The sequence below is a fragment of the Corvus cornix genome, chromosome 1A (genome assembly GCF_000738735.6).
Source record: "Corvus cornix cornix isolate S_Up_H32 chromosome 1A, ASM73873v5, whole genome shotgun sequence".
NCBI classification, from domain to species: Eukaryota; Metazoa; Chordata; class Aves; order Passeriformes; family Corvidae; genus Corvus; species Corvus cornix.
The window spans coordinates 21789756-21801835 of NC_047057.1; the positions used below are offsets into that span (position 1 = coordinate 21789756).

At 37.1% G+C, this 12080-nt stretch overlaps 1 protein-coding gene across 24 annotated transcripts in view; it reads left to right on the top strand.

Moving 5' to 3' along the window:
- The window catches only part of CADPS2 (calcium dependent secretion activator 2), a 292479-nt gene that overhangs the window by 267826 nt on the left and 12573 nt on the right, over positions 1-12080 (top strand). For all 24 annotated transcript variants that reach the window (XM_039570658.1, XM_039570672.1, XM_039570661.1 and 21 more), the window contains one exon: positions 1331-1438. In XM_039570658.1, the coding sequence (XP_039426592.1) occupies positions 1331-1438 (108 nt within the window). The remainder of the gene's footprint in view (positions 1-1330; positions 1439-12080) is intronic.

Below are 12080 nucleotides of genomic sequence, written 5' to 3' on the forward strand. Positions count from 1 at the left end.
TATAAAATTATATTTAATATTTTAACCATATGAGCATGTTCATGCATACAGGCTTTTAAAATAGGCTAAATATTTTATAGTGTTGTTTGTATGCTGTTTTCAGACAACAGTTTCTGAGAAATAGACATGTCTTATGCTTGGGAATTCAGGGCATGCGTATAAATGCTTTTGTCCTCCTTCCCTAGAACTATTAATTATTCTGTATGGAGTCTTAGCAAAATCTGGATCCTTTATAAGTGTTAAGGCCTATGTTAGGGCTTGCTATAAAGTATTATAAAACTTAGCATTCTTTTGCATGCCAGGAACATTATAAGCTGTTATTTGGGAGTAATACTTCTACAAGCTTGCTCACACAGAGGGCATTTGCAGAAGACTTTCCAAAGTGCCTATGTGCATTCTTGGTTCCTGTTAGAAAAAAGTGAACTCCTTACCAGCTCTGTGTACACTGCCAGTAAAGGGCATGTTGCAGGCTGTTAGGAGTGTTAGTGTGGAACAACTTCTCATGACTACAGAGATCCAGAAGTCACGGCTGGACAGCAGAGAGCAGTTTCAGCCACCACTGTGCCTGTCCAGATGTACTATCACATACACACAACATGTCCTAGCCTGGCTCATGTTTGCGGGTGTGGTATAAAAATTATGCCTACTCTGCTATTCATACAGAACATAAATCAGTACAAGAAGGGAAAAATGTTGGTCCTTTCTCCTGCCCTAGCCATCCTCTGGGCTGACTGCACCACTGCAACAGTTTACAAAATATAAGGGTACAGGACTACTCTCAAAACAGCCTTTTTATGCTGTTGCTCTCAGGGATGTGCTTGAACTTAGTTTGGATTGCAGTTAGTTGAAGCTGAGCTCAAACACAGAATTCAGCTGTAGATTGGAAGTAATAATTACAAGAAATCTTAGTCAATGAAAAAGGAACTGAATGCTATTTTAAAGCATTTTCTGAATGTGATAGCAGGATTTGGATCTCCACACTCAGGCTGGAGTGGCTATCTCTGAAAGCCTCACCAACAAAAAAAGGGGAAGATGTCCACGTTTACCATTGATGTTGCCAGAGCCAAGACTTCCTTCAATTGCATGTGGCAATGTGGATTTATGACTCAAAGCATCCATAAATTAAAATGCATAGAACTATATTGATAGTGAAACCTCCTGAACATGTTAAGTAACCAGAATTCCCAGCAGGTGTTGTTAATACAGTTTATAAATTTGTGAACATTGTAGCATTTGTTTTCATTATGTTTAGCTTCTTCTGAGTCTCAGTTGTTGAAGGGTCTGTCTTTCCCTTCCTGTTACTTTCTCCCCTCACTTTTTGTCTTCACAGAAACCAGGAATGGATCTAGCAGACACCTACATTATGTTTGTTCGGCAAAACCAGGATATCCTTCGAGAAAAGGTCAATGAGGAAATGTACATAGAGAAGTTATTTGATGTAAGTAACTACACTTGCAAAGTTTTCTGGTATCACTACTACATCAGAAGGGATAAGCTGGACTTTGATGTTCAACAAGCTGTTTAGACATTCTCTGTTGATAATTTTTTCTTTTGCTCATTATTTACAAGCTTCAGCTGTCAAGGGTGGCCTTTCTTTAAATTCTGCATGAAACTTTTAAGTGCTAGAAGGCAGAAATAAAATTGGTAGAAGACTATTATTTGAAATAGTAATTTTTGCAATGTGAGTAGTTGAATTATATTCCATCTTTTGATTTTGAATTCATTAATGGAGAGAATTGGATTGGTGTGGTTTGTGAATTCCATTGTAGAACTACTTTCCCTAAATTAAGAACTTTTGCATATCACTGCCTGCTTGTGTGCAGAAAGAGTATACAGATGCCAGGTACATCTGTGGGTTAGACTGGTCCTTCTGTGGAATGACTTTTATAATTTTGTTCTATGGATTTCTAGTTTAAGACTTCTATTTCTTAAAGTTGACTTTATAACCATTTATTAAATTTTCAAACTAATTTTCAAAATTCTGATCTGACTTCTGCAAGTTCAGAGTAATCTTCATCCTCAAGGTGCATGCAATAATTTCCCTCAGTTTTGATAATAACTTCTGCAGCCTTCTTCCATTCATTCCTTTGCCCTGATTCCTCATCTTTTTGTTAGAAATGATCACATTTCAGTTCACTCAAGTTCTGACCACTAATTTATGTCTAGTATGTCGTTTCCTTAATTGCCTGAAGGAGAAGCTGTAGGCAGCTGAAATAGTACCTTCTGTATAAATTTAAAACCCTACACATGTAAAATATATGTAAAATAAAAGTTATTTAATGATGAGTTTGGATCAGTTTACGTGACAATTGTCTCAGTCACAATTATATAGGAATTTGAACATGGAAAGAAGTCATCTCTAGCACTGTGAAATGGAATTTATTACAAAACTAATTCTGGAACAGATTATAGACTTTGAAATGTATTTATTTGTGTCATCTCCTAAGTATTTTAGAAAGCTTTGCTTGCAGTTTCATTTAATTATGCAAGTTACAGCAAATGTTTTCATAACAGCAATTCACAGCCTTTACTGTGACACTACAGTTGTGGCAGTCACAGAATGTCCCATAACATAGACTCTCAGCCATGGTATGTCATGTCAGTGTTTGTTGTTTGTTAGACTGGGTGGTCAAAATAAGACTTAACTCTCAGATTTTGTATTTCCAGACACTCCCAGGCATCTTTACAAAAAAAAAAGTATCATCTGTTTTAATAAGCTAAGTGCTAATATGTGTGAAAAGAATGATTTTATAAAAGCTTTGATGCCCTGCAGGGGTAGAAAAATTATCATCCATCCAGCTGGCACCTTCACAAAGTACTAAAACCGTATTAGCAACTTCTGCTTCAGTTTGCTTTTGCAGTGAATCTGCAAGCATATGTTTCATTTTCAAGTTTCTATTTTTTTGTTTTTCTTTGGGGTTATTTTTGCTTATGTTGTCATTTTCTGCATGTTAATAAAATTATCTGCCTAAGGCCAAGTCTAACTCTCACTGGAGAAACCCCACTGACTTTTTTGATGTAGTGGGATGGGTCTGAGTCTCAGACTGTGTCCTCAGGGGGCACTGGCCAGCGCCTGGGCACAGGCCTGGGAACTGTCAAGGGATCCTGCACACCACTGAGTCACCAGCACAGTTCCTGGCATGATTTTGGCTTACCACTTACACAAGGACAGGGCTTCAGCAGGGCTGGGTTAACGTGGGTTAAGGACCTCTTCCGAATTTGATTTCAGCAATTAATCTTTTCAGCACAAGAAGGCATCTCCTATATGGATGCAAGTTCTGATACAGCACTTTCCTTTGAGTTTGCAAACCCATTTCTGTCCTGTTTTACTCAGTAGTATACATTGTATGCTGCCGTGACCAGTGCTTGTATCTGTAAGAAAAGAAAAAAGAGGTACATGATTTGTATTTTGTGTATCAAATAGCTATTTGTGTCTTTATTTTTCTTTCTGCATGGTGGTATCACATTTCTATGTAACATCACAGTGGGAGATATAACTGACTGGACAGATGCAGATAAAAGCATTAACAAGTAAGGAAGCTCATAGGATGCAGAAATTTAAAACAAAGTCATCTCCCTCTGTTAATTCACCTTTCCTGACATTAATTCAGATTTAGAACATTATGACTGAGCAATATTTTGCACATGATTTTTGAAAGGGTTTTCTAAAATTACTGCTTTAAGAAAACCTATGTACTCTTTTTATAAATTCAAATCTATCAAGTTATATTTCAATAGAAAGAATAAAATATATTCACATTTTTATGCAAATATACTTGAAGCCATTGGACTGGCTAGAGTTGTACATCACAGTTGATTTCCTCTTAAAACACACTCAATTAGTATCAGCTAAGTAATCATCAGCTAAGTGAAAGATGAAAAGTACACTTTCCTGTGCTTCAGCCAGGGGAAAACCTCATCCAGAATAACGAAAAACCTGACTGTTCTGTGTGCTAGAGGTCTTAATTACAAACATAGACAGGATCAGGCCTCAGACACTATTTTAATCCCCCAAAAATGTATAATTGTGAACTATTTTTGCACAGATTTTACTGGCTTGATCCAGGACTGCTAGATGCTAGCAGCTGTTAACAGTGACCAAGCAAACAGCATGTATATCACACGAAGTTTTGTACATAACAAAGGTCATTTAAATTCAAGAACAGCATTGATACAAGTACAAATTCCTGCCAGTGAGTCACAATATGTTAAGGCTAGGAGTTGTACTATTTTTGTTCTACCTGAGAAGTCTCAAACTGGAGAGAAGACAAAAAAATAAGTGGTGTTTTATGTGGTGCTTGGTAAGCCTGGAAAAGCAGTGCCGTGCTATACAAAATACAAAAATAAGGAGAATGGAATTTAAGCTTGTGATATGAACCCTTAAAGATGAAAGAGGTTCAAATCTCCAGTGACTTTGAAAAAAGACTGGGCTGGTAGTTTCTTCTGCAACACTTTTAAACCATTAAAGTCTTGTGCTTCAGTCCATTTTATGATCATGCAGCAGAACCAAGGTGAAATTTTTTTTCCTTCATTTCCTCTGGAAAACTCAGCTTCTTGATACATTTCGTTACTACCTCCTCCAGAAGGGCTATAGACAGTAGGCACAGCAATATGTCCGGGTGCTCCTGGTAGCATTGATCTCTCCCAGGTCAGTGTGCCACCTTCTTGTTCTCAAAAGTGGTCACCAGGTCTGAAGTCACAAAGATTTTTCACTTGGTCAGTTTATCAGAGACATGGGAATTTTTGCCTTCCTTTGCAGTATGGGACATGGTCTTCTTCCTGAAATCAGCTGGGAATTTTGCTTGTCAAATTCCTTCTGTCACAGGGACTCAGGACATTTATCTCCTACTCTCATGCAGTTACAGCTTATGGTTGACGGGGGCGATGGAGAGAAGTATTTGTTTTTGACATCACATTTCTTAAACAGCACTTGAAATTTTTGTAGTCTGTTGCACATGATTAAGCTCTGCAGTAGCTCTGGGTTAATGTTTTAGAAACAGTATATTACTTGAATTTTATTTTTTTGTAAATAATTTTAAAAATACTTGTTTTCAGAAAAGACAGTAAATCAAGTTGGTCAATGAAAAAATTAAATATTTAGAATATAATTACACAAACCTAGACTAAATAGAAAATATTACTAAGTATTATTAATGCCTCTTATTTATAATCTGTTTCATGGATGATGCAAGAGCATCTGTGTAGTCTATCGAAAAACAGTGCTGTATATTGATCAAAAAGTTATTATATTTTAAAAATATCCAACTATGGAATTCCCATGGGATCTGGTTCTACCTTCTCAAAATCAATAAGTGTTTTACCATTAACTTTGATAAATGCAGTGCTGTGTCCATAAACATGCCAGGTTATTCCCATTGACTAGACTTAGATTCATGTTTCTACTAGAATTTTTAAGATGGGACTAGTAAATCTTGAACTCCTGAGAATTTTAATATACATTAGACTTGTAAATTAAAAACTATTTCCTTTAAACAAAATTGGATTTTGTTGACAAACCTCTTTGAAAAGCATTTTTTTAATTTCACATAGAGCTCTGTTAAAACATTGATGCAATACTTACTTTCTGTAGTAATGTGTAGTTCCTAAGTGCCACCTGGGTAGATTCTCACTTTCTTGTACCTGTGAATTGCACATGAAGTATGGATATTCCTGTTTGAACACAGAAAAAATCATTCCGGACATTTTTGCTTCAGATTCCTTCTTGGTGTATTTGCCCTTGAGAGCACTATATAACAGGTTATATTTGTGTCTGTTGTGGACAAATAAAAATTCCAGTTTTATTAAGACTATATATACAATGAAATCTTTATGCAATAAGTGATTGCTGCTCTGAGAAATAAAGATTGGGTTCAGAGACCAGCTTTAATGCGTCAGTGTTCAGCCATTGATACAACTGGAAGGGTTTCCAATTTTTTTAGGATTTAATTTCTGGGAAAGCTCTTCCCAAGTGTACCATAAACACATAAAATAGTCAGAGTGCACATCTTGAAAAGGTCAGGACTGGCAAAGAGGTGCCCTTAGTTATCTTGTACAAGATGGCACCTGTGAGGAGATATTGGCTTTGGCCCTGGTTGCCCATCTCCTCTTGTGGTTTGATGCAGTATTCCTGTTGACTTTGGAGGGACTGCCCATGTGGGAGGACTTCCTGGAGGCTGTGGCCTCATGCATGGTAACAATTCAACAAGCTGTGTAAGAGATGTAAATGGCAGGGAACTAATACAACTGTCTTTGGAGTGCAGAAAGACTGAATGTCTTTATGAGCAGTTTAAAAGCTTAAGCACTCCAGATTTACATAGCTGGCTTCGGCTTTTGTATTTCAAAGGTTCAAATGTAATGTGATATTCTTTTTCTGTTGAAAAACTGCTTGTATTTTGTCTGGAATGTTTATTAAAGGCTAGTGGTGTTCCCATATTCCAACCATTATTTTCATTTTCCATTAGCAGCAGGGATGGACAATTCAAATTCAATGATGCACTTGAGATAATTTGAGGTCTTAATTATTCTTCAAAGATTATTGTGTCATGTACTCTGCTCTATGGCTAAAGGGAGATATGAAGTACTAATTAGACTAATTTCTGTTTGCCATCATATCTACAAGCATATATTTAGTAAATGCTTTATTCAGTTGCCTAATTTCTACAGGTTTTCTGACCTCTTACCAAAAAAAAAGTGTTTAAAAATGTGCAAATCATGGTGTTACACAGCCAAGAGGAACACTTAATTTAAATTGAGTTTTCAGTAGCACCGACTCCTTGTGCTGTTTGTGTCTACTTCAAAAGCACCATTTTTGTAGTATTTAGTATTCAACAATGTTTTTCTAGAAAACTTCAATTGTGATTTTTTTTCCTTATTCTCAAATTACTTCCTGTCACGCTAATTTTAATAAGTAATCTTCACTTTTGTTGTTATGTAATTATTTGCAAGTGTGTGATTTGACAAAAGGTCTACTTGGTTAAAGGCCACATTTGAATCAAAAGCTGTGTTTGTATTAACCTCTCAGAAACGTGAGAGGACCGTGCCTAATTACTTAAAAAAATACTAAAAAAAATGGATTGTAGCTTGTTGATCTTCTTATTTCTTTGATAACTCAGAGTAATCTTCAAGAAATATGTGGGCTTCTTTCTCAGATTCTTGAAATTTGATCACAGTGCAAAATTGTCCTTTGGCGCAAACCCAGAAATACACATCTTTGCATGATGCACCTGGACATATGTGGCAGGTCTGGTAGAATCAGCTAATTAACAACACAGGCTTAAACAGGCACCTCATCTGGCAGTGTAGTTAGTTGCCTGATGGTGCTCAGCAGGATTTGGTAGTGCTTTTTATTTTTCTATCCTAATGGTCTGCTGCCCACCTAATTTTGCCTTATTGTCAGCCACTACTTACCGCAGCTTGAGGCCCTCCCAGGAGGCTAAATTATTATCAAAGGATTAGGGAGATGTAGCCTTGCAGCTCTGACATTTCTGATTACTTGTCTATGCCAGAACAGTAATTAGCTGTGACTAATTAAGAAAAATGTTCCTGCCATAGAAAACCATTTAAAAGAACTGAGAAGTAGAAAAGCAATTGAAAAGCTGAGCAGTGCTCAGATTTGCCGATGCTCTTTAGATTTTCACCAAAGTCTTAACTCATCTTTAATTACGTCTCTTATTTTATAGGGAAAATAGAAAGCTCGTGATATGAGAACCACTCTGCAGTCGTCTCATGATCTAACAGAATTTTTTGTAATTTTGAAACAGTTGTTTCTTTTTTGGTAAAAGGATTTTAAAGAAGACTGTAGACAATGTCACTGAAAAAGTGAATTATATTGACATGCTCAAATATAGGAAACTCTTCTGCAAGATGGAAGCAACATCTTGCAAATTTACTGTTCAAAGTCTTTTTAAAGTTCACTAAATTGTTCCTGATGTTTTCAAATAGACTTGCCTCATTTTTCAAGGTAACAATCTCTATAAAAGAAAAATAATTCATTTGAAATCTGAAAAATGTAACCTCTATCAGATTTCATGTAGTGTAGAAGTTTTCTTTGATATTTTTTTTTTTTCTGGATTATGCTGAGAGAAAGAGTGCCCGCTCTTGGAGGGTGCTGATTATGCTGCTATAACTGCAGCAAAGCTCACTACTGTTGAAATCAATAGGACCACAACACACTTAAAGTAAAGCATGTGCTTAAGAGTTCATTGCTTCAGGATCAGAATATCCAGCACTTTGTAGGGTATTTTATACTGTAGCTGATAGTGTTTTCTCTAGAGAAACACAATGGCATACCCCAATGACTGTATTTTATATGGTTTTGATATGATACGCTTTCACATCTTCATTTTTTATGCCGTTTTTAGTTCCTGAATTTCCATTTTGTTGTTGTTGTGTTTGGTGCACACAACCCAAAAAGATATAAAAATTACTTTCTCAAGACATTAAGTATCTCATAGTCCAGTGTGCATTTAATATTAATGGAATGGATGTCTGACACCTTTTTCACACCAATTCGGTCATATTACTTAAATTTTTCCAGCAGGTGAGTAAGAAACTATGAAATAGATATTCTGATACCTTGCTCAATGTGCATGGGTATAAAAGGGAAATAGAAGATTATATTTAGGGCACTAAAACCCATAGCCTGATACTCAGAATTCCTTACACTGTCCTGCTCCCTAGTTTCCCTGGCTTGTGTGAGAAGCTCACTTTTTGGAAAGAAAAAAAGAACAATGTATAAATTGCTCTTAAAAAGAAATTTTAAATGAGTGTTACGAGTCACAAGAGGAAAAATGGGGAGGAAAAAAAGCCCAAACTTAATATTTTAAAGCCTATCTGATTTTTTTTTTCCCTGAGGGGATTTTTTCAATCAAATAGAACTACAAGGGGGTTTTGCATGTTTGTTTGGGGAGGGGCTATAATATTGGGAGCTTCCAGTACAATTCCCTCATATGCATTTCTGGTATATACTATTCATTCATTTATTAGCTTAGTTAAATGCATCTATCCATCACTCACAATATCCATTCACTAAAAACAATAACAATTCTATCTAATGAAAGAGAACTCCTTCCAACACCCAGGCACAATTTAGTCCTTTAACCTTTTTATCCTGCTAGGCATAAAGTAGCAGCATCTCATTCCAGGCACTGCACTTTTTCTTCTTATCTAGATGGCTTGAAATGTGTCCAGCAACTTAATAGAATCAATTGAGCGTGGACAACTATAAAAATATAAAATAGCACTGAAACTTCAGATGAGTCTGTCAGTAAGTGTTAACTGTGGCTGCAGCTTTCACATTCTACACAGTCAAGAGAAATCAATAAGGATTGTACCATTTATATTGTCTTACCTAATGTTTGTTCACCATGAAGTGCCAGGCACAAGCACCATCTAGGGAATATTGATTTCTTGATGTACTGTAATTCACACACATATAAACAGCAGGAGGACCTTGTGGCTTCTCAAACCTTACTTGCAGGTTTGATGTTTATGCTTGTATTTCATTTGGGTCAAGCTTAGTTGAAAAAGGAAAATAAAACAAAACTCTGCCTAAGTGTTCACAAATAGACACACAACCATATTGTTGATCATATTACAAGAAAAATAGTGCCAGAAACCATAAGAATAATCTAGTTTTACTAAAATGAGTCAGGCATAACAGAAAAAGGTTGCTATGCTGCAAATCAGAATAGGTAAGGATGCTGCAGAGTGCTCTGACAGATTTGTCAGTGGAAAGAGCTTCTTCACATATTTGATCATGGGAAACTGAAGCTTTAGCACTGATTTAAATTTGCAGAAGTATTGAACTATATAGAGATGATTTCCTTTAAACAATTTTCAGGTGTTTCACTGTATATTTTCTTATTTCACATTGCATTGACTTTCTTTTGCATTATAGTGCACTCAAAGAGCAAGGAAAAAAAGTAAAAATAATGCACAGAAAATTCATCTCAAAAACCCCAACACAGCTGTAGAATCTACATAGCTGAAAGAGTGTTCACAGGCAACAGGGTCAGGGATGGAAAGGAGCAAACCAGGCACCTGCCCAGTCCAAGGACATTTCGTCCAAAGAGAAAGGGGAGGAGAGAAGCAAGAGGGAGGCAGGAGGCTGGACATCTGCTCCACATTAGGGCAACTCAGTGTAGTGCCCAATCGATGTGGTGTAAGAGAGGAGTAGCTCCAGCAGTGTGCATATCCCTGTCAGCTTCGCAGCTACATCCAGCACATGGCACTGCAGTAACATAAAGAGTAAATGGATGAGTCAGGATTGATGAGGTGGAAAGAAATGAGCTGCCTGTAAATATTCACTCAGAACTCAGAATGGTTTAAATACTGTAAAATATGTACTTGGACTCACTCCACAGGGAGCGGGGAGTCTAAGCAAAAAATTCTACGACAAAAGCAACTCATGTGAGTGTAAAAGCTACAGCACAGATGCTGACCCAATTTCAGCCTATCTTCCTTTTGGTACTGAGATGAAGAATATTCTTACTTCAGGGGAGGGATACAGCTAACAGGAGGTCTCCTCCTGTGGTCCCTTTGATGATATCTCGCTCCAGGGAGTGAGAACTCCCCAGGGAGTTCTGGATGAGTGGGAAAAAGCAGAGATGGGTGTCTGGATTACATACTTTACAGGCAGGGTGAACCCAGACCTTTAACCTTACTGAGGGCCACAAAGATGATACAAGGGCTGGAGCACTTCTCCTGTGAAGACAGGCTGGGAGAGCTGGGGTTGTTCAGTCTGGAGAAGAGAAGGCTCCAGGGCGACCATAGAGCAGCCTTCCAGTACCGTAAGGGGGCTTATAAAAGGGAGGGAGAGGGAATTTTTATATGGATATGTAGTGACACGACAAGGGACAATGGTTTTAAGGTCGGAGAGTGCAGGTTTAGATTAGATGTTAGAAAGTACTTACTCAGAGGGTGGTGAGGCACTGGAACAAGTTGCCTGGAAGAGGCTGGAAATGCCACATCCCCAAAAGTGTTGAAGGTCAGGTTGGATGGGACCTTGAGCAACCTGATCTGCTGGGTGGCATCCCTGCCCATGGTAGGAAGACTGGAACTGGATGATATTTAATGTCCCTTCCAACTCAAACCATTCAATGGTTCTATAACGTTAGACGTGCACTTAGGAAGACTGCTTAGCATTTGTACAGCTAAGTACATTTGTAGGGCTTTTAGCACTAGAGCCTGATAGCAAGAGGCAAGTGTTATAATGAGTAACAACTTGGTCATTTTGTATTATGTTAGTTTGTTTATTTTGAGGATCCAAGCTGGCTTTCATTTCAGGGTCACTCAAGTGATGTTCCCTGTTCTGTGCCTTGGAGGATGCTTGTGGATATACCCAAATTGCAGCACAACACACAGTGTAGCAAGACTGACACTGTTTGCTCCACAGAATTTTAGCACCAGAATAACCTGTGGAAGTTTTGTTCACAGATGCAGTGCATATCCAGAGTGGAGCAGAGAAACTGTTTATACTGTTAGTCTCTCGCAGTCATGAGCATCATGTTAGTACCTACTGTTCAAAGTCAGAACAGTAACATTACATATGTCCAGAAATAGAAGGAAGTTACGTCTGTCTAATTTTGCAAACTTCCAGTTTCCCAGCTTATCTGCCATATGTGAAGAAGCCAGAAAAAAATGAAGGTCACAAACATTATACAGTAGCATAAATATTGTGAATTGGTGTTTAGCAACCAATATGTAATTCAGGGGAAGATGAGTACAGTATATTTTGCATTAAAAGTGTATATTTATTTGTAAATTGGCAGCAGTTCCATAGCAACTATCCATTTTCTAATTAGAAGCCAAAAATACAAAGAAAATAACTTTCCTTCTAAAAGATAAGCTTTTCATATGTTAGATGCTCTTTGTTATTTCAGAACTATATCCTTTTTGATCAGGAATTTCAAAGATGCTTAATATGCTTTTAAATGAGCCATGGTTTTTCATTTCTTCTCCTTACTGATTTATGAAAACTAATTTTATTTCCTTGTATCACCAAAATATCCCATCCAACAACTGTTCACTTGTTTGTCATCTTAAGTCTTTCTGAACAACATTTTTCTGTCAAGGTTTGG